This window comes from Neophocaena asiaeorientalis, unplaced genomic scaffold (genome assembly GCF_003031525.2).
Source record: "Neophocaena asiaeorientalis asiaeorientalis breed wild unplaced genomic scaffold, Neophocaena_asiaeorientalis_V1.1 scaffold427, whole genome shotgun sequence".
NCBI lineage: Eukaryota > Metazoa > Chordata > Mammalia > Artiodactyla > Phocoenidae > Neophocaena > Neophocaena asiaeorientalis.
In genome coordinates, this window is record NW_020172280.1 from 5,488,453 (window position 1) to 5,509,677 (window position 21,225).

The 21,225-nt window shown below is 37.1% G+C and overlaps 1 protein-coding gene across 4 annotated transcripts in view; it reads right to left on the minus strand.

The window, feature by feature from the left end:
* The window catches only part of NUP153 (nucleoporin 153), a 74,337-nt gene that overhangs the window by 13,930 nt on the left and 39,182 nt on the right, over window positions 1–21,225 (minus strand). For all 4 annotated transcript variants that reach the window (XM_024764262.1, XM_024764259.1, XM_024764276.1 and 1 more), the window contains 7 exons: window positions 18,855–18,907; window positions 18,469–18,595; window positions 15,048–15,185; window positions 14,307–14,405; window positions 13,192–13,279; window positions 3,434–3,559; window positions 984–1,601 (listed from right to left, as the gene is read on the minus strand). In XM_024764262.1, coding sequence (XP_024620030.1) covers window positions 984–1,601; window positions 3,434–3,559; window positions 13,192–13,279; window positions 14,307–14,405; window positions 15,048–15,185; window positions 18,469–18,595; window positions 18,855–18,907 — 1,249 coding nt within the window. The remainder of the gene's footprint in view (window positions 1–983; window positions 1,602–3,433; window positions 3,560–13,191; window positions 13,280–14,306; window positions 14,406–15,047; window positions 15,186–18,468; window positions 18,596–18,854; window positions 18,908–21,225) is intronic.

A 21,225-nucleotide genomic window follows, 5' to 3' on the forward strand; every position in this document is an offset into this window, starting at 1 on the left:
CTTTCTTTTTTTTGTTAAGGGGAAGAGGAAGAATGCCAGATGGAAAGAGAAAAATATTTCGGAAAAAAGATTCTTAAATCTTATTCTTGTAGAGATGTCTAGCAGGAATCAGAAATATGGCTCACCCCTGGTGTTAAGAGAGGGATGTGGGCTATTAACTCAAGAGCTTTCCATTGCAGACACAAAATCACACATCCATGATAATGCAATAAAAATAGGAAGTATAATTCCCAGGATACTCATAACATGTTTTATTTAGTATCCATGTTACCATATATCTGTACCAAATAATTATATAATAGCATTACAAACACAGCAGAGTCAAATGAATTAATTCCAAATGAATTAAAGATCAACGTAAATCTTCAGTAACTCTTTCAAAATTGAACAGAAACAGGAAAAACTCAACTCTAACTTCATTTTTCTGGTTACCTAATAGAACTTTTCATTAATGATTCGGTAATTTATGATCATTGCAGTGTCTCTGGCAGATAGCGCATACAGGTACAGGTATCACCATTAACATTCAGCCACAGCCTTCTCATAATGCAATGAAACCAGCTGTGTAAATGACCACTGGCCATCCTCACTTCTACTTAGAGGAAAAGAGACAAAGGAATATTTTATTCTGTGTAAAGGTTTGAGAAAGATTGCCCCGTTCTAAGACCTTTGCATCTATATTAGCCAACTTTGAAAATGATCATGAAGAGCAAGAAGCTTCTGATAAAACTACATACAAAAAAAGAGGTCAAAGCAAATGCTGGACTGATTTTAACACAGCCTCTCCTAAGAGAACATGCAGTTCCAGTCCCAAGCAAGTCATTTTAATTTCAAGACAGTTCAGAAAAATTAAGACATATGAGGAAATGCTCATCTTGAAACATCTAAAATATTGAGGTTATTCTTAGCTGTTTTACAGAGAATAAATTAAAATGTTCTAGTAAAGAAATGAACAAAATTATTCCAAACAGCCATAAACGTACCTGGTTTCTGAGACATACAGGACACACATTTATTGTCTTCTGCATTATTAGAAACACAGCACACTGGACACTCCCAAGATCCCACGGGCCTTTTGAATTTATCTGTAAATCCTAAGGCACCAGTGGTCTCAGTGCAGCTGGAGGAGGAAGCAGCCACAGTAACAGCGCTTTCTGAAGCCACTGGCAACGTAAGGACTCGCTTAACACCAGTTCCCGGTTTCGGTGTTTCACAAGCTACACATTTTATCGCTTCAGGTTTATTTTGCACTAAACAGGTATCGCAATCCCAAGTTCCTACTGCTGGTTTAAATTTGTCTCCAAAGCCTGTCTCTGGTGCAGAAACAGTTGGTTTGCCACTTTTACTTGGTGTCCCAGTTCCAGTCTGTTTAGCAGTATCTTTTGGCGGCAATTTTGCTGCTTGACAGGCTACACATTTGTTGTCTGTAACTTTGTTCTGGAGTAGACAGGTATCACACTGCCACGATGACCCAGGTTTTAAACTTTCCCCAAACCCAATTCCACTAGAAGAAAAGCTACTTATTGCTGGTCTTGAATAAACTACCAGGCTTGTGGTGGTAGGTTGAGCAGCAAGAGAATCTGCCTTTGGTGATGTGAAACCTACAGTGCGGGGGAAGAGGGGAGCAGGAAGGAAAAGATCAGTCCACGTTTTGATTAGAAAGCCTCTCTATTATTTATTAATCATTAATAAATATTAATAATATTAATATAGACAATAATTATAGAGTAATAGCTGTTAATGATAAAAATATTATTCCTGGGAGGAAACATTTTTACCTTAATTACAGAGTTATTACAGTCCAAGATGGACTACTTAAAAGTAGTTTTGCACCTAAGCTATATTTCTAGTACTAATCACATATTTAATAAGCGACAGACCTAGGTAAAAGTCTACAAGAGATGTTTGGTTTATAGTATATCACCTTCCTCTAGGAATCTGTTTACTGTAGTTCAACCAATACCTAATTTGAGACTTAATTAAGGTATACACATAGAACCATGAAATAAGGAAAAAAACCATGAGGAAAAGTCTTTGTGCTATCAAAACTGGTAACAGTTGAGTTTCACTCAAACTACACTGTATTTGTAGAAATGACCTTTCAATCCTTTACTCTGGACCAATTAACTTTTATTTTACATACACCAAAAAAACACCCGTTTCTCTAGCCTTTACCATCAAGGGAAAAGAAAATCAGAGGGAAAGATGATACAGAAGGTTGTTAAAGAGGTTTTCTAGTGGTACCAAGAAATAATCCAGCCTGGAGCTATTTTTTGCCTAAAGATAAAACAATCCCACATACTTCAGTTACTCCCAAAGGAGGAAAATGTACTATTTTGTTAATGATTAACCTGAGTCACTAAGGTTGGCAAAATTTTAACAGTAACCGCTTCAAGGTGTTACAAGTTTTCTTTTCCTCCCACTTTTTTGGATTTTCCTGATTTCCCTCAAGAGAACATGTAACTTCTCCAAATTTTTGCTATTTAAAAAGTTTAAAAGAGGGGAGGAGTGGGCATGATGAATGCAAAGTGTAACTTCTATGAAGATAACCTATATGCATTTGATGCTGACTGACTACCACTTAGTTCACCCTAACACAGGCATTCTGGAGTCCTGCCCATAACTGCATAAAACCGTCCATATTGAGACTCTAGTAGGCAGTAATACCCATCTATAAAATGGGAGCTACACCAAAAACACCTAATCCCTCTAAATCTTGCTGTAGCATCCAACCTTATTATTGAAACTCATATGCAGTTATACATGAACACATGTGCTGGATAAATCTAAATTCTTTCTGAGCTACTAGATTATCTTATAAACACTTTTATATTCTTATAGTATACATCCCAGTTGGAATTATACTATCCTCTTTGATTTTCAAACTGAAAACCTATTCCTATTTGAGGACTTCTATTCATTATCTTCAAATTCTTACCCACTAACATTCATATCTTATTTTATTTGAAGTGAGTACTATCCTGTGTGTGTGTGTGCGTGTTACAGTCAGCATATGTTTCCTTTCCACCTGGCTTTGTTATATATATACCACAACTGGGGAATAATCTGAGAACAAGGCAGTTCAATGCTCTCAGAGAGATACATGTCCAGGTATATCATCAGGTTTATTTACTTTTTTCCAATTACTGGCCCATCTCTAATTAACAGGCAATTCACATTTTCTCCTTCTATACTTGCCCCTTAGAGATTCCATTTTAGTGCAGAGTCCTTAAATTCTAAAGAAATAGTTTCTAAGGTCTTGCACCTAAAAAGTTACATGTGATTACATCTACATTCAAAAGCCAATCTCCTATCAAACTAGACATTTTTTAAAAGCCTGAAGTACAACAAAGTATTAACAAATGATATTAAGATGAGATCATGATTTTGCAATTAAGATTTTAGATTATCTCAAGGGCAGCCATTATCTTACCAGGGTTCTTCAGAACATCTAGGACACTTCCTTCTTTCAGGGTTTTTGCAGGTTTGAAAGGGCCCTTGAAATCTTCATCTGGTTTCTTCTTACAGCTTGGACTGTTCACTGCAGTGATATCTTGAGCTGTAATTTTTTTTAATTGTAAGAGATATTATGCTAAGAAAAAGCAAGTTACATGTATTAAAAATCTCTCAAAGTCAATTTGAATCAACATCTTAAAAAAAAAACAAAACACCAAAAAAGTCACTGTAATTCAAAGATAATGAACAAATGATTTAAAGTACAGGGTTAACTTGCCATTACAAGGAAGCAAAAAATACTATTTCCCATACTGTACATCTCTCTCCTCCAGAAGGACAAAAAATTATATAAACTATATATAATCTGTAATTGTTACCAATAAGTTCACCAGTTTCAGCAGACCGAAACCCTGAAGAGGATATGGCAACAGGGGTGAGTTCAAACACTGTGTGAAATAGGTATTCGATTAAACAGCAATTTACAACACTGATTTAAAAAAAACTTTAAAAATTAATGTTTATGGAAGCAACCTAAGTGTCCATAGACAGATGAATGGATAAAGACGTGGCACATATATACACTGAAATATTACTCAGCCATAAAACGGAATGAAATTGAGTTATTTGTAGTGAGGTGGATGGACCATTTAATTAAGCCAAATATTTCATTTCTATAAATTCATCCTATGATTGAAAATATCTTTCAGTTATTATATTGAAAACCTGGATGATACTTAATAAAAGGGGCTAGCTACATAAATTACAGAACACTGACATGATGGAATGCTATGCAGCCACAAAAAATCATTCTTAGAAGCATAGTTATGGGAAAGAGTAGGTTAGAAAGTCCAGAAGATTTTGACTGTTTATATCTAAAGAGTGATATTTTTACTTTTCACAGTTCCCAAACTTGCTAAAACGAACATATCCTTATACTTAAAATAAGAGATCTATATTGTGAGTACAATAATCATTTTGTCATTATATTTCTGTTTACAGATGAAATATGTTTGGGATTGTTTCAAAATACCTGATAGGTGTGTTTGTGTGTGTGAGGGGAGAAGGAAGGAAGGAGGGAGAGAGAAACAAGATTGGTCACAAAATGGCAAATGCTGAAGCTCAGTAAAGTGTGTATGGGGACTCAGTCTACGCTTCCACTTCTGGGAATGTTTGAAATTTTCCATAATAAAATATAAATAATCAGGGTTTTCTTCTAAAGTGCTTGCCAATTTAAAAGCAGTGGGTAAAGTAGTTCAAAAACCCTACCTACCCTTACCTCACACCATAAACAAAAATTAATTCAAAATGGATCAATGGGGACTTCTCTGGTGGCGCAGTGGTTAAGAATCCACCTGCCAATGCAGGGGACACAGGTTCGAGCCCTAGTCTGGGAAGATCTCACATGCCACGGAGCAACTAAGCCTGTGCGCCACTACTACTGAGCCTGCACTCTACAGCCCACGAGCCACAACTACTGAAGCCTGTGCACCTAGAGCCCGTGCTCTGCAACAAGAGAAGCCACCACAATGAGAAGCCCGCACGCCGCAACGAAGAGTAGCCCCCACTTGCCGCGACTAGAGAAAGACCGTGCACAGCAACGAAGACCTAACGCAGACAAAAATAAATAAATTAATTTAACAAAAAAATGGATCAATGACCTAAACATAAGAACTGAAACCATAAAACTCTTAAAAGAAAACCTAGGAGGTATATCTTCATGACCATGGATTTGACAATGAATTCTTAGATATGACACCAAAAGCACAAGTAAATAAAAAACTGAACTTCACCAAAATTAGAAATCTTTGTGCATCTAAGGACATTATCAAGAAAGTGACAACTGACTGAATGGCAAAAAATATTTGCAAATCACACATCTGATAAAGATCTAGTATCCAGACTACATAAAAACGCTACAACTCAGCAACAAGAAGACAAACCAATTTAAAAATGGGCAAACGACCTGACCAGACATTTCTCCCAAGAAGATATGTAAAGGGCCAAAAAGCACATGAGAAGATGCTAAACAGGAGTTCAGGTTTTTTAAGCATAAGCCACCTGTTCTCCTTGCTTGGCCCTGCAATAAACCTTTCTCTGTTCCAAAAAAAAAAAAAGATACTAAACACCATTAGTCTTCAGGGAAATAAATGCAAATCAAAACCACAATGAAGGGCTTCCCTGGTGGTGCAGTGGTTGAGAGTCCACCTGCCGATGCAGGGGACGTGGGTTCGTGCTCCAGTCCGGGAAGATCCCACGTGCCGCGGAGCAGCTAGGCCCGTGAGCCATGGCCGCTGAGCCTGCGCGTCTGGAGCCTGTGCTCCGCAACGGGAGAGGCCACAGCAGTGAGAGGCCCGTGTACCGCAAAAACAACAATAACAAAAACCACAATGATGCATCACTTCATACCCACTACGACGGCTATCATCAAAAATTGGAAAATAGTAAACATGGTGAGAACATGGAGAAATGTGAATCCTGCTGATGGGAATGTAAAATGGGCCGGCTGCTGAGAGAAAGTTTTGTAGTTCCTCAAGAAGTTAAATACAGGACTATCATTTGATCCATCAACTCCATTCCCAGGTATACACTCCAAAGCACTGAAACTAGTATTCAAACAAATACAAGTACATGCATATTCACAGCAACACTATTCACAATAGCCAAAAAGTGGAAACAACTCAAACAATGAATTGTTCCCTGTAAATGATTATCTTATGTCAATTTCACCTAATAAAAATATGCAAAAAACAAAACACCATACCTATCTCTTACAACTGTGTCAAAACAAAGAAAAATGCTTTTATTACTTTATCACATTCTATCTTCTTTTATAATCAAAATTGAATTGCTTTTAGCAACTTAAGGTAAATTTTAAGGATTTCCTAAAGTGTACTCAAAGAGATGGAAAATGAAGATAATGGGAAAATTAGCTCCTATCACAGCGTAATCATGACTTCCACATTTTCATCAGCTTTTTAATGACAGAAGTGGTGAGAAACAGAGGTCTCAATGTAAGAACAATTCTATATATGCCACTCATAATAAACTCCTGAAAAATCTGGATAATTTCCCCAGATGTAATGAAACACCAAAGTTGTTTTAACAAACTATTACTCATTCGTTACCATTAGTAAAGCATTAATAAAAACTGAAGGACTTCAATGCCTTTCCTTCATAACCAGGCATGAAAATGAAATTTGAATTGGTTTATTCTTCTTGAATTCACAGTAACATTAAAGAAAAAAAAACCATGTGTTAAGTACACCTGAAATATGCTTATTACTTTCTCTTACACAGGGCTGTTTTATTCAACAAAAATCAGGATTGAAAACATACCAGTCAAATTCTTATTTTGTGCCACTCTTGTAACCTATGCTCTTGTCTTCCAGATCATCCAAAGACAAAGACTTTCTTAGCTTATAGGTCCTGGCTCTTTGATAGCTTTTTAAATCTACCTTTTGAGGGAGGATCTAGTTTTTAAAAATTCCCAAACTCAGCAGATAGTCAACAAAACACTTCTGAATAAGGAAACAGCCCCTTAACTGGTGTCTCAGCATATGACACCCCACTCTCACCCACACGCCCACTCAACACACTGCTGTTACGCCAAGGCACCATCTCACCCCCTATAAAAACCACCCAATGTTTTCCTACTACATTCAGATTAAAATCCAATTATTGAGCATAGCATTCGGAGAATTTTTAGAATTTAAAGCTACCTCTCAATCTCATGACAAATTATTTGCGATTTTCAAAGTATGCCATGCTTTTCCTCTTGTTCTCTTGCATTCGGCTGTTTGTTGGGTGAGAAATGCCCTTACTCAGAATTCTTGACCTGAGTAACTCAGCCCAGATTATTCTTCATTTCCCAAACACCCAATACTTGAAACAAAACCACCACCACCACAGCAAAAGCCTATGGTTTAATTGTCTGAATATTCATTTCTTTCCCACAATTATGCCCATTTTTTTGAGTTTAGGAATTATATATCACTATCTGCAGAGGTTGGCATAACCCTTACGCATAAAAATGCCTGTGAACTCAAGAGTAAACCTACAGATGGAATCCACTGTAATTACAATGTAGACCACCCTTGAACTTCCTGTAACATTTCATTTATAGAGCTTCCACGGCCAGAGACCCACTGAGGGAGCTCTCCTGTTGCTCAGATGACGACATCTGCTTAGCACAGAGGCGAGTCTGGTATTGAGAGCACTGGTAGACAGGTTAATACCAGACACCTCTGTGAGACCTGGTGGGCAGCCCTGGGATCAGTAACCAGCAGTCACGGCTCCCGGAAGGATGCCTAGATCTGGTGAGTGGTGGCCTAGGAGCAAAGCTGCAGCAATAGGAGTAGTTCCAGTGACAGGAGCAAACGACAGCACAGCTCCCTGTTGCTTGGTTCCCACAACTGAGGACAAATTTATAACCATCAGGATGTTCCTGAAATAATACATCAAATATGATACCAAGAGAAGAGTAACAATAACTGCTGTAATCAAAAGTAAACACAGTGGGCGACCTTCAAGATGGCAAAGGAGTAAAACGTGAAAATCACCATCTTCCCCACAAATACATCAGAAATACATCTACACGTGGAACAACTCCTACAGAACACCTACTGAACGCTGGCAGAAGACCTCAGACCTCCCAAAAGGCAAGAAACGCCCCACATACCTGGCCGTGTGGCCGACAGGGTCCCGGTACTCCAGCCAGGTGCCACGCCTGAGCCTCTGAAGTGGGAGAGCCGAGTTCAGGACATTGGACGACCAGAGACCGCCCAGCTCCACGTAATATCAGTCAGCGACAGCTCTCCCAGAGATCTCCGTCACAACGCTAAGACCCAGCTCCACTCAATGACCAGCAAGTTCCAGTGCTAGACACTCTATGCCAAACAACTAGCAAGACAGGAACACAACACCAACCATGAGCAGCAGAGAGGCTTCCTAAAGTCATACTAAGTTCACAGACACCCCAAAACACATCACCAGACACAGTCCTGCCCACCAAAAAGACAAGATCCAGCCTCATCCACCAGAACACAGGCACCAGTCCCCTCCACCAGGAACCCTACACAACCCACTGAACCAACCTTAGCCACTGGGGGAAGACACCAAAAACAACAGGAACTACGAACCTGCAGTCTGCGAAAAGAAGACCCCAAATGCAGTAACTTAAGTAAAATGAGAAGACAGAAGAATACGCAACAGATGAAGGAGCAAGGAAAAAACCCACCACACCAAACAAATGAAGAGGAAATAGGCAGTCTACCTGAAAAGGAATTCAGAGTAATGATAGTAAAGATGATCCAAAAATCTTGGAAATAGAATAGACAAAATGCAAGAAACATTTAACAAGGACCTAGAAGAACTAAAGAGCAAACAAACAACGATGAACAACACAATTCATGAAATTAAAAATTCTCTAGAAGGAATCAATAGCAGAATAACTGAGGCAGAAGAATGGATAAGTGACCTGGAAGATAAAATAGTGCAAATAACTACCACAGAGCAGAATAAAGAAAAAAGAATGAAAAGAACTGAGGAGAGTCTCAGAGATCTCTGGTACAACATTAAACACACCAACATTCGAATTATAGGGGTCCCAGAAGAAGAAGAGAAAAAGAAAGGGACTGAGAAAATGTCTGAAGAGATTATAGTTGACTATATCCTTTCCCATGTTAGGGAAATTTTCAATCAAGTCCAGGAAGCACAGAGTCCCGTACAGGATAAATCCAAGGAGAAACACGCCAAGACACATATTAATCAAACTATCAAAAATTAAATACAAAGAAAAAATATTAACAGCAGCAAGGGAAAAGCAACAAATAATATACAAGGGAATCCCAATAAGGTTAACAGCTGACCTTTCAACAGAAACTCTGAAAGCCAGAAGGGAGTGGCAGGACATATTTAAAGTGATGAAAGGGAAAAACCTACAACCAAGATTACTCTACCCAGCAAGGATCTCATTCAGATTCCACAGAGAAATTAAAACCTTTACAGACAAGCAAAAGCTAAGAGAATTCAGCACCACCAAACCAGCTTTACAACAAATGCTAAAGGAACTTCTGTAGGCAGGAAATACAAGAGAAGGAAAAGACCTACTATAACAAACCCAAAACAATTAAGAAAATGGTAACAACAACATACATATTGATAACTACCTTAAATGTAAATGGATTAAATGCTCCAACCAAAAGACACAGACTGGCTGAATGGATACAAAAGCAAGACCCATATATATGCTGTCTACAAGAAACCCACTTCAGACCTAGGGACACATGCAGACTGAAAGTGAGGGGATAGAAAAAGATATTCTATGCAAATGGAAATAAAAAGAAAGTTGGAGTAACAATTCTCATATGAGTCAAAATAGACTTTAAAATAAAGACTATTACAACACACAAAGAAGGATACTATATAATGATCAAGGGATCAGTCCAAGAAGATATAACAATTGTAAATATTTATGCAACCAACATAGGAGCACCTCAATACATAAGGCAAATGCTAACAGCCATAAAAGAGGAAATTGACAGTAACACAATAACAGTAGGGGACTTTAACACCCCACTTCCACCAATGGATAGATCAACCAAAACAAAAATAAGGAAACACAAGCTTTAAAAGATACATTAACCAAGATGGACTTAATTGGTTTTATAGGACACTCCATCCAAAAACAACAGAATATACTTTCTTCTCAAGTGTTCATGGAACATTCTCCAGGATAGATCATATCTTGGGTCACAAATCAAGCCTTGGTAAATTTAAGAAAATTGAAATTATATCGAGTATCTTTGCCGACAACAACGCTATACGACTAGATACCAATTACAGGAAAAAAATTATAAAAAATACAAACACATGGAGGCTAAATGATATGCTACTAAATAACCAAGGGATCACTGAAGAAATCAAAGAGGAAATAAAAAATACCTAGAAGCAAATGACAATGAAAACATGATAGCCCAAATCCTATGAGATGCAGCAAAACCAGTTCTAAGAGAGAAGTTTATAGCAATACAATCCTACCTCAAGAAACAAGAAAAATCTCCAACAACCTAACCTTACACCCAAAGCAATTAGAGAAAGAACAAAAAAACCCACCAAAGTTAACAGAAGGAAAGAAATCATAAAGATCAGATCAGAAATAAATGAAAAAGAAATGAAGGAAACGATAGCAAAGATGAATAAAACTAAAAGCTGGTTCTTTCAGAAGATAAACAAAATTGATATACCAATAGACAGACCCATCAAGAAAAAAAGGGAGAAGACTCAAATCAATAGAATTATAAATGAAAAAGAAGTAACCTGACACTGCAAAAATACAAAGGATCAGGAGAGATTCCTACAAGCAACTATATGCCAATAAAATGGACAATCTGGAATTCTTAGAAAAGCACAACCTTCTGAAACTGAACCAAGAAGAAACAGAAAATATAAACAGACCAATCACAAGCCCTGAAATTGGACCTGTGATTAAAAATCTTCCAACTTGGGCTTCCCTGGTGGCGCAGTGGTTGAGAGTCTGCCTGCCGATGCAGGGGACAGGGGTTCGTGCCCTGGTCTGGGAAGATCCCACATGCCATGGAGCGGCTGGGCCCATGAGCCATGGCCACTGAGCCTGTGCATCTGGAGCCTGTGCTCCGCAACGGGAGAGGCCACAAGAGTGAGAGAGAATAAACCTACCTAAGGAGATAAAAGACCTGTATGCAGAAAATTATAAGACACGGATGAAAGAAATAAAACATGATACATATAGATGGAGAGATATACCGTATTCTTGGATTGGAAGAATCAACATTGTGAAAATGGCTATACCACCCGAAGCAATGTACAGATTTGATGCAATCCCTATCAAACTACCAATGGCATTTTCCACAGAACTAGAACAAAAAAATTTCACAATTTGTATGGAAACACAACAGACCCGAAATAGCCAAAGCAATCTTGAGAAAGAAAAATGGAGCTGGAGGAATCAGGCTTCCAGACTTTAGACTATACTACAAAGCTACAGTAATCAAGATAGTCTGGTACTGGCACAAAAACAGAAATATAGATCGATAGAACAGGATAGAAAGCCCAGAGATAAACCTATGCACATATGGTCACCTTATCTTTGATAAAGGAGGCAAGAATATATACAATGGAGAAAAGACAGCCTCTTCAGTAAGTGGTGCTGGGAAAACGGGACAGCTACATGTAAAAGAATGAAATTAGCACACTCCGTAACATCATACACAAAAATAAACTCAAAATGGATTAAAGACCTAAATGCAAGGCCAGACACTATCAAACTATAGGCAGAACACTCTAATAAATCACAGCAAGATGCTTTTTGACCCACCTCCTAGAGAAATGAAACAAAACCAAAAATAAACAAATGGACCTAATGAAACTTAAAGGCTTTTGCACAGCAAAGGCAACCATAAAAAAAGACGAGAAGACAACCCTCAGAATGGGAGAAAATATTTGCAAACGAAGCAACTGACAAAGGACTAATCTCCAAAATACACAAGCAGCTCAATATCAAAAAAAAAAAAAAACCCAATCCAAAAATGGGCGGAGACCTAAATAAGACATTTCTCCAAAGATATACAGATTGTCAACAAACACATGAAAGGATGCTCAACATTACTAATCATTAGAGAAATGCAAATCAAAACTACAATGAGGTATCACCTCACACCAGTCAGAATGGCCATCATCAAAAAACCTACAAACAATAAATGTTGGAGACGGTGTGGAGAAAAGAGAACCCTCTTGCACCGCTGGTGGGAATGTAAATCTCCAGCCACTTTGGAGAACAGTATGGAGGTTCCTTAAAAAACTAAAAATAGAACTACCATATGACCCCGCAATCCCACTACTGGGCATATCCCCTGAGAAAACCGGAATTCAAAGAGTCATGTACCACAATGTTCACTGCAGCACTATTTACAATAGCCAGGACATGGAAGCAACTAAGTGTCCACTGACATATACAATGGAATATTACTCAGCCATAAAAATAAACGAAATTGAGTTATTTGGAGGTGGATGGACCTAGAGTCTGTCACACAGAGTGAAGTCAGAAAGAGAAAAACAAATATCATATGCTAACACATATATATGGAATCTTTAAAAAAAAAAAAAAGGGTTTTGAAGAACCTAGGGGCAGGACTGGAATAAGGAAAAAAGACACAGATGAGAGAATGGACTTGAGGACTCAGGGAAGGGAGTAAGGGTAAGCTAGGACAAACTGAGAGAGTGGCACGGACATATATACACTACAAAATGTAAAATAGATAGCTAGTGGGAAGCAGCCGCATAGCACAGGGAGATCAGCTCGGTGCTTTGTGACCACCTAGAAGGGTGGGATAGGGAGGGTGGGAGGGAGATGCAAGAGGGAGTGGATATGGGGATATACGTGTACGTATAGCTGATTCACTTTGTTGTACAGCAGGAACTAACACACCATTGTAAAGCAACTATACTCCAATAAAGATGTTAAAAAGAAAGGGAAGATTTCATTTATAATAAACTATCACTTTATTTTGACTAAACAAAGACAGTGGATAAACTTGTTATTGTGACCATCCCTTTCACATCCAAACTGTAACCATTCACATTTAGAGAGCTAACTGTATTCAAATGAAACCATTTACAAGAACTGCCAAAGGTAAAAGATAATTTAAAATATCAATCTAACGTATTTTTATGTGAAATATTATGGAAATGGTTCCTTACCTGAACTCCTTGTAAGTGGCTCTGAGGCACCACTAGTGCCACAACGTTCTGCTGTCTTTGCCACGGGCACACTAAATGTAAATCCAATCTGTAGAAAGAGAAGGTGTCTCTTCAGTGTCCATTTAGCTTCAAATGATTATCAAATATGAAGCTCTATTTTATGCCAAGTCAAAAAAATATACTGAATACCACATGTTCTAAGATTCACAGTTTCTCCTATTTTAAATCTCTAAAATTGGTGCGCTTATAATGAATGGTGTGTCACAGTTTAACAAGAGCATTTTAAATTTCTGAAGCATTTTTTCATTCAAAGCAATATGTAAAATAATGTGTTCCTAATGCCCAGTTCTGGATTTCTAAATGCCATTTCCTAATAAAAAGTATGAGACTTTATGGCCAACAAGTGCATTTCACGCATGTGGCAGGGAAGTTACAAAATGATCTGGAACATCTAGTTGTGACAGAAAACAAGGACACAGTAAAAACAGAAAGTAACATGTTAAAATGATACACATGCCAAATACAGGTAGGGCAATTTGAACATTAAACTTATGTATTTTCTTACTCAAAATACTTATTCTTAATTATGAAGAAACAAATACATATTGTGGGACATAAGAACTTCCAACTTTTCTAGATTAAAGTCAATTCAAGAGACATTTTAACTAAATTCAATATGACTTAGATTAGTCCTAATTGTAAGTGGATCCAAGACCAAGAGAAACAAACAGCAATTAAAGGACGGTCTGGGGCTGATGGGTAGATCTGAACATGAACACTATTACTACTATATCATGTTACATTTCTTGGATAGGATAACTGCATTGTGGGTATACAAAGGAATATCCTTTTTCTTAGGGGATACATGGAAAGGTATTAAGGGTACCAAGATGTCTGCATCCTAACTTGCAAGTGGTACATAAGAAAATGCATATGCATATATGTATATATAGTGAAAAATATATAGATGTTCATTCAAAGTTTTCTGTACATTGGAATTATTTTGGTAAGAAAAGTGGTATTTCTGACTACCAATGGCATCTTAGATTTGATTTTAAAAATACAGTATGCCTTTGAAATCAATAAATATGAAATATTCCTTGCTTGTTACTTACAGATGATGGAGGTAGTACATCTGCCTCAGTAGATTTTACAATTGGAGATGAAAATCTAAACAAGGGGCTGCCAGTGCTGTTTGGAGAGGTCATTTGTACCTAGTTTTCCAAATTATTAAAGAAACAATACAAAAATAGTTTTTTAGAAAAGAAATTGACAATAAAAAAACACACCTTAAGCAAAATTAATTATTACAAAGAAGCCAAAAGCCATTTTTTTCCCCTTTTGAATTTAAAAATCACTTTTTAACTTCTGAAAACTACTTAACAGTTAACTGCTATAAGATCTTGCTTCCTCTTGGAAGAGGAATATACATTACCTTAGAGGGAGATATTTATCTAAAGGGGAAAAATAACATCTATAAAAATATGTTCAGAAGATGTAAAAGGGAAAAAAGCATAAAAATTTCAGGAGCATATTAAAAATGTTAATACTACTTGAGAAACAAAAACATAAATCCACTCTCACTGAAAAAAAAAAAAGTATTTTAACTGGCAACATTGTTTGGAAACAAACTAATAATCAACTCTTCCTCTAATGCATTCATAAGAATTGAAGAATGCTCCCATCATGATGTACATTAAAAAAAAAAAGCAAAACACTATTTCCATTTTTCTCGTCTTACTGAGTTGTTAATTTCCATAGTGAAAATTAATCATTGCTTTAAACAGATTAGCTTTTTTAAAAATAAAGAATGAGAAAAAACAAAAATCACCTCTATTGGTACAATGGTCTTTTACCTGGTTTGTTAATGATTGTGAAGGAGTAGCGGGTGATGGAGAGGAAGTTGTAATCACAGAAGAACTAAAATTGAAGGTAGGCAGTGAAGAACTGGTGATGGGTAGAGAGATTTTCGGTAATACTGGGACTTCCATTTCCTAAAACACAGCATGTTTTACAATGGTATATTTCATCTTTCGTGTCATACTTTTGACTCTACTTATTTTCAGGTAGAATTGATATATCAATAGTTACAGGTAAGTCTAGAATAAACAGGGATACGGTAGCACTATGCAGTGTTAATGTGAGCTCTTGAATAAAAATAAATAAATAAACAAGATATGAATCCCAGCTGTGCCACCAGTCAGCCATGAGACTTTGTGAACCTAACTGTCCTCAGTACCAATTTCCTAACTGGTGAAAATGAGAAAAAAAAAAAAACATACCATAGTTGTGGTATTAATACGAAAGAAAGTCACTTTTGGTCTTGGCATGTAAAATAAGCATTTAATAAATGTCAGCACTGTAAGTCTGGTGAACTGTCTTGGTTTTTAACTCCATATAGCAAAGACCACCACTAGTCTCAAATGACCCAGATGAGAACAAACAAAAAGAGTTCCACTTCTGCTAATGGTAGAGGAGCTTGTGTCTGACCAATGCTCTGACAGGTAAGAATTATAGACTCCGGACAATATATTAAAAACATCCATCTGAAAACACTACAAAGCAACCAAAAGCAAGCAGATACTGTAGGGAAAAAGATACTTAGAAGACGGGCTTCTTCTGAGTGAGCTTCCTGCTCTCTTTGAGTTGATGCCAGTTGGATAGTTGAAATTCAGAAAGAAAACTGCAAATCTGTTGGTTGAGGCATTCAAAGGACACATAAGGGTGATCACAGTAGGCAGAAAATAAGGGGAGATGCAGGAATGAAGAGCCACAGAAGGGGAGTCCCAAGTCTGCATATAAACTGTCTAAATCTCTGGCAAACCAAATCTCTGTAAACTACAGGTGTGTAATAAAGGCACTTGGAGAAAACAAAACTAAGAATCTGTCACCATAAAACCTGCTCTATAGGTTCTTCAGGGTGAAGGGAAATGATACCAAATGGAAATTCAGATTTCTGGAAGAAGTGGAGAATATGTGAGGTAAACATCCATTTTTCCTCTTAATTTTTCCACTTAACCTAAAAGAAGACGGCTTTCAAAAGGTACAAGAGAGAAACAAAAAACAAGTGGGAAAAATAGAAAATCTAAAAAATGGTAGACCATAATCCAACCGTACCAATAATATAAGTAAACATTCCAATTAAAAGGCAGAAAATAGATAAAAGGACAAGACTCAATTATATGCTGTCTATAAGAGACTTATGTTAAACGAAAAGGCACAGATTGAAAGTAAATGGACGGAAAAAGATATAACTTGCAGTTAGTAAACATAAGAAGGCTAATTCCAGTAATAAAGTGGCTGGCTATATTAAACACCGGCTAAAGCAGGTTTCAAAACAAAGAATATTTCCAAAGATTTTTTTAAAGGACATTTAGTAATATTAAAAGGGGCAAATCACTGAGAAGCCACAATAGATGTAAGGTGTATGCACCAATGAGGGCCTCAAAATAAGTAAGCAAAAATTGACATTATAAATGGGAAAAAGATAAATTCACCAAATAAAAGTTGACAATTTTAACTCATATCTCAACAATACAGTACAGCCATCTCCCCACCCCACTCCCTCCAAAATTCAGCAAGAACAAAGATCTTAGAAATGCTATCAGTCATCTTATCTAACTGATATCTAGAGAACACTATACCCAACAACCGCAGAATATACATTCGTCAAGACTCATCAAGCAGACCATGTGCTGGGCTACGAAACAAGTCTCAATACATTTCAAAACGTTAAAATCACGACTAAATCCACTTCTTAATAATCCACAGATCATATAAGGAATCAAAAAGGAAACTAGGAAAAACATAAAAGCAGTACTATAAATCTCCTAGAAGAAAACATAGGAGACTTTTTTGGCAGCCTGGGGATAGGTTTCTTAGGACACAAAGAACAGTAAAAATAATGGGAAAAAATGGTTAAGTTCACACTTCACAAAGTTAGAACATCTGCTTATCAAAGAATACTGTTAAGAAAAGGATTAGGCAAGCCAAACTGGGAGAAAATATTTGTAAGACACGTATCTGACAAAGTACTTGGGTCTAGAATTTATAGAGTTCCTACAACTTGATGATAGTAAGACAATCCAATTTTTAAAAGAGCAAAAGATCTAACTGACACTTCACAAAGGAAGACATTATGGCCAATAAACACATAAAGAAGAACACATTATTAAGCAAGAGGGAAAGGCAAATTAAAATTACGAGACACCATCATACACAAAGCAGAATGGCTAAAATTTAAAGGATGACAGTCAACTACTGATAAAAGAGTATTTGATTAAGAAAAGCCCCACACTGCTGGTGGGAGTGTAAAATGTTACAATCACTTTGGGGAAAACAGTTTGTCAGTTACTTAAAAAGTTAAATTCATATTATATAACCTCATAACTCCACTTCTAAGTATTTACCTTAAGAGAAATAACTTATGTCTACAAGAAGGTTCAAGAATGTTCACAGCAGCTTTATTCACAATAGTCAGGAACAAAAGAATACATACTAACTATCAATATGAAGTTCTAGAACCAGCAAAACCATATATATATGATGGAACAAATGAGAATAGTGACTGTCCCTGGGGCAGGAGGCAATGGGCACTGACAGGGAAGGTGTATGAGTGAACTTTCTGGAGTGATGTAAATGTTTGACAGCTTGATAGGGGTTTGGGTTACACAGGTGGAAACATTTCTCCAGACTTCCCTGGTGGTCCAGTGGTTAAGAATCCATCTTGCAATGCAGGGGATGCCAGTTTGATCCCTGGTTGGGGAAACCAAGACCCCACATGCCATGGAGCAACTAAGCCCGTGCACCACAACTACTGAGCCTGCACTCTAGAGCCCGCAAGCCACAACTACTGAGCCCGCATGCCACAACTACCGAAGCCCGCACGCCTAGAGTCCATGCTCCGCAACAAGAGAAGCCACCACAATGAGAAGTCACCACAATGAGAAGCCAGCGCACTGCAATGAAGAGTAGCCCTTGCTCACCGCAACTAGAGAAAGCCCGCGCAGCAACGAAGACCCAACGCAGCCAAAAAAAAAAAAAAAAGCCTGACAGCTTAACATACACACACACGCTTTTAAGGAACTGTTTCAATGGCAGATTATTCTTGTGCTGTGTCTCCCCAAACCGCACCCCTCCAGGGGACCTCCAGGTCTCCCCCTCACCACCACACCAAAGCTTTTAATAATAAACTTCAAGGTATTACGATGCTTCAGAACACATTAAGAGTACAACCCTAAAGATGTTAAAAAAAAAAAAAAAAGAGTACAACGCTACCTCCTCTTCTTGAGGTTCAGATGCCACAAAGCGCGTCCTCTCTCGCCTCATCTTCCCACCTCCACCACCTACTCCAGAAGACAAACCATTGGCTGCAGACACACTGAAATCTGGGTAAGAAAAGCCGCTAGGCAAAGAAAAAGAAAATTAAAACCAATGATGTATTACTCTGGTCCATAACTTGTTAACTAATTGAACACCAAAAAATTAGAACTGCTAACAACTGAGAAAATAAATGTTCAGCTGAATGTCATTTTAAAAGCTGACAGATTTGTGTGTGTGGTTTCTGTTTTTTTAACCTTCTTAATCTTCAAAAAGGCAGATACAAATCAAATACAGACCTTACAAATAAGTATAAAGAAGCTTCACTATAAAGATGACATTACCTTTCTCGCTGTTCTCTATTTTGTCCTGGTGTCATATTTTTTTCATATCCAGTCTAGGAAAGAATAAACACAATGTATTTACATGCTTGCTTATTTAATTTTCTTAACACCACCCTTCTATCTGTGAATTTTAATATTTGGAATCAGGAATTTGATGATTTTTTAGTTAGTGAATCCTAAAATCTGCAACCTATATACCCTGTCTCCTGAATGATGACCAAGAGCTACAGTGTGATTATACACATAAACTGTCACTAAGCACAAACTGTCCTTTCAACAAAACAGCAGTGTACAAATTTAAAACACTTACCAACCACAAAAATACTTTTACTTATCTCTCATTATGGCCTATTAAATGTGCAATCAAATTTACAAGGATATTCCTTTTGAAATGATTCTCTGCAACTTAAGAGTTCCTCTATCTAAAGGAATCAGGGTTCCTTGGAGAAATGGCTGATTACAGGGCTGGGGCTGAAAACTCACAAGATGAGCCTGGGTTGTTTTATAGTATCAAAAAGAAACTAAGTGCTTGAAAAATGATGGGGAAATATTAAAAGGACACACAGGAGCCAGTTCAAAGGCCAAATATGGGATAATATGAGCATCAAAATAAATAATGCTAATAAAAGATTATAATCTTATGAAGAATTCACGCTGACTTAAATAGAGAAATACACACAAAAATGAGAAAAGAAAACTTCCTACAGTAGAAAACCAACTTCATAAAGGTAGAAGAAATAGTGTAATTAGAAAACCACCATTTGGCATCTACAAATAATAGATTCAGGCAAATACCATCAATAATGCTAACACTGGTGAGTGAAAAAGATACTTATCCTCTAAAAGTTATCTTATTAATTACGAAAGGTAAAATAGTAACTTCACAGTGAAGAAACCCCACTGACGCCACCTTAACTAGTTATCACAGTGTCAGGAGTGGGACAAGCTGGTAGAGCGTGCCTCCTAATACGACACATTGAGAAGAGTTCAGACTCTATTCTGTGGTATTGCTACCAAAAGTACCACACTGGAGTCTAATCGTGAGGAGACGTCGAACACGCAGCTTACTTTACTCTTCAGAACTACCAAATGTTATGAAATACCAAAAAACAAACAAATAAAAAACCCTAAAAACCTGTTCTAGACTAAATGAGATAAAGAGATATGACAACTAAGTGCAAGACATGATCTTGCATTTTCTTTCTTTTGGGACAACTGGCATCTAAATAAAATCTGTAAATAATAGTACTGTACCGATGTCAAGTTTCTTTCTGGTTTGAGTAATTGTTCTGCAGTTATGTGTTTGTAGAAAACACAGAAAAACATGAAGGAAATGTAGTAAAATGTGGAGCTCTTAAGATTTTTCTTGCAAGTCCAAAATTATGCTCAAATCATTTTTTTAAAGTTTGATAAAGCAAATATAACAAAATGTTAAAGACTGGTGAGTCAAGTTAAAGGAAACGGGTAAATATTGTACTATCCTTTCAACTTTAGTTTGAAAATGTTAAAGAAATTGAGTAATGAAGATTGAATGAAATTAAACATAAACAAAGGCACAAATAGGAAGATGTTATGTAAATACAAAAAAATACACTTTAGTTAAATGACACAGGAAAACAGACAAACCCAGGATACGAGACACATCATATAAGAACTGACCTGGCCTTTTCAAATACCAATGTGCCTAACAATTCCACTCCAAGCTATAAGACCCAAGAGAAACGAATACCTATGTCCACAAAAAACTTGCACACAGAAGTTCACAGCAGTATTTATTCATTACAGTTAAAAAGTGAAAACAACCCAAATGTCCCTCAACTGATGAATGGATAAACATGGTATATCCAAACAATGAAGTATTATTCAGCCATAAAAAGGACTGAAGTTCTAATATATGATGTGAACCTCAAAAACATAAGTGAAATAAGCCAAACACCAAGGACCACTTATTTTAAGATTTCATTTATATGAAATGTCCAGATAAGCAAACCTATAGAGACAAATTAGTGGTTGCCTAGGGCTTGAGGGGTAGAGGTGGAAAGTGACTACTAACGGATGTGAGATTTGGGTGAGGGGGAGGGGATGGTGATGAAAATGTTCTAAAATTGACTGTAGCGGTAGATGAACAACTGTGAATGTACTAAAACCACTGAACTGTAAACTTTAAATAAATAGGTGAATGGCAAGGTATGAGAATTATACCTCAATAAGGAAGTTATTTAAAAACAATGTGGTGAGCATGAAGATTTGAGGTCTAGAAAGACAAAACCAAAAGTAATATGTGAAACCTGTTTGGATTCTGGCTCAAAAGCAGCCATAGGGAATTAATTCCCTTGCAGTCCAGTGGTTAGGACTCTGTGCTTTCACTGCC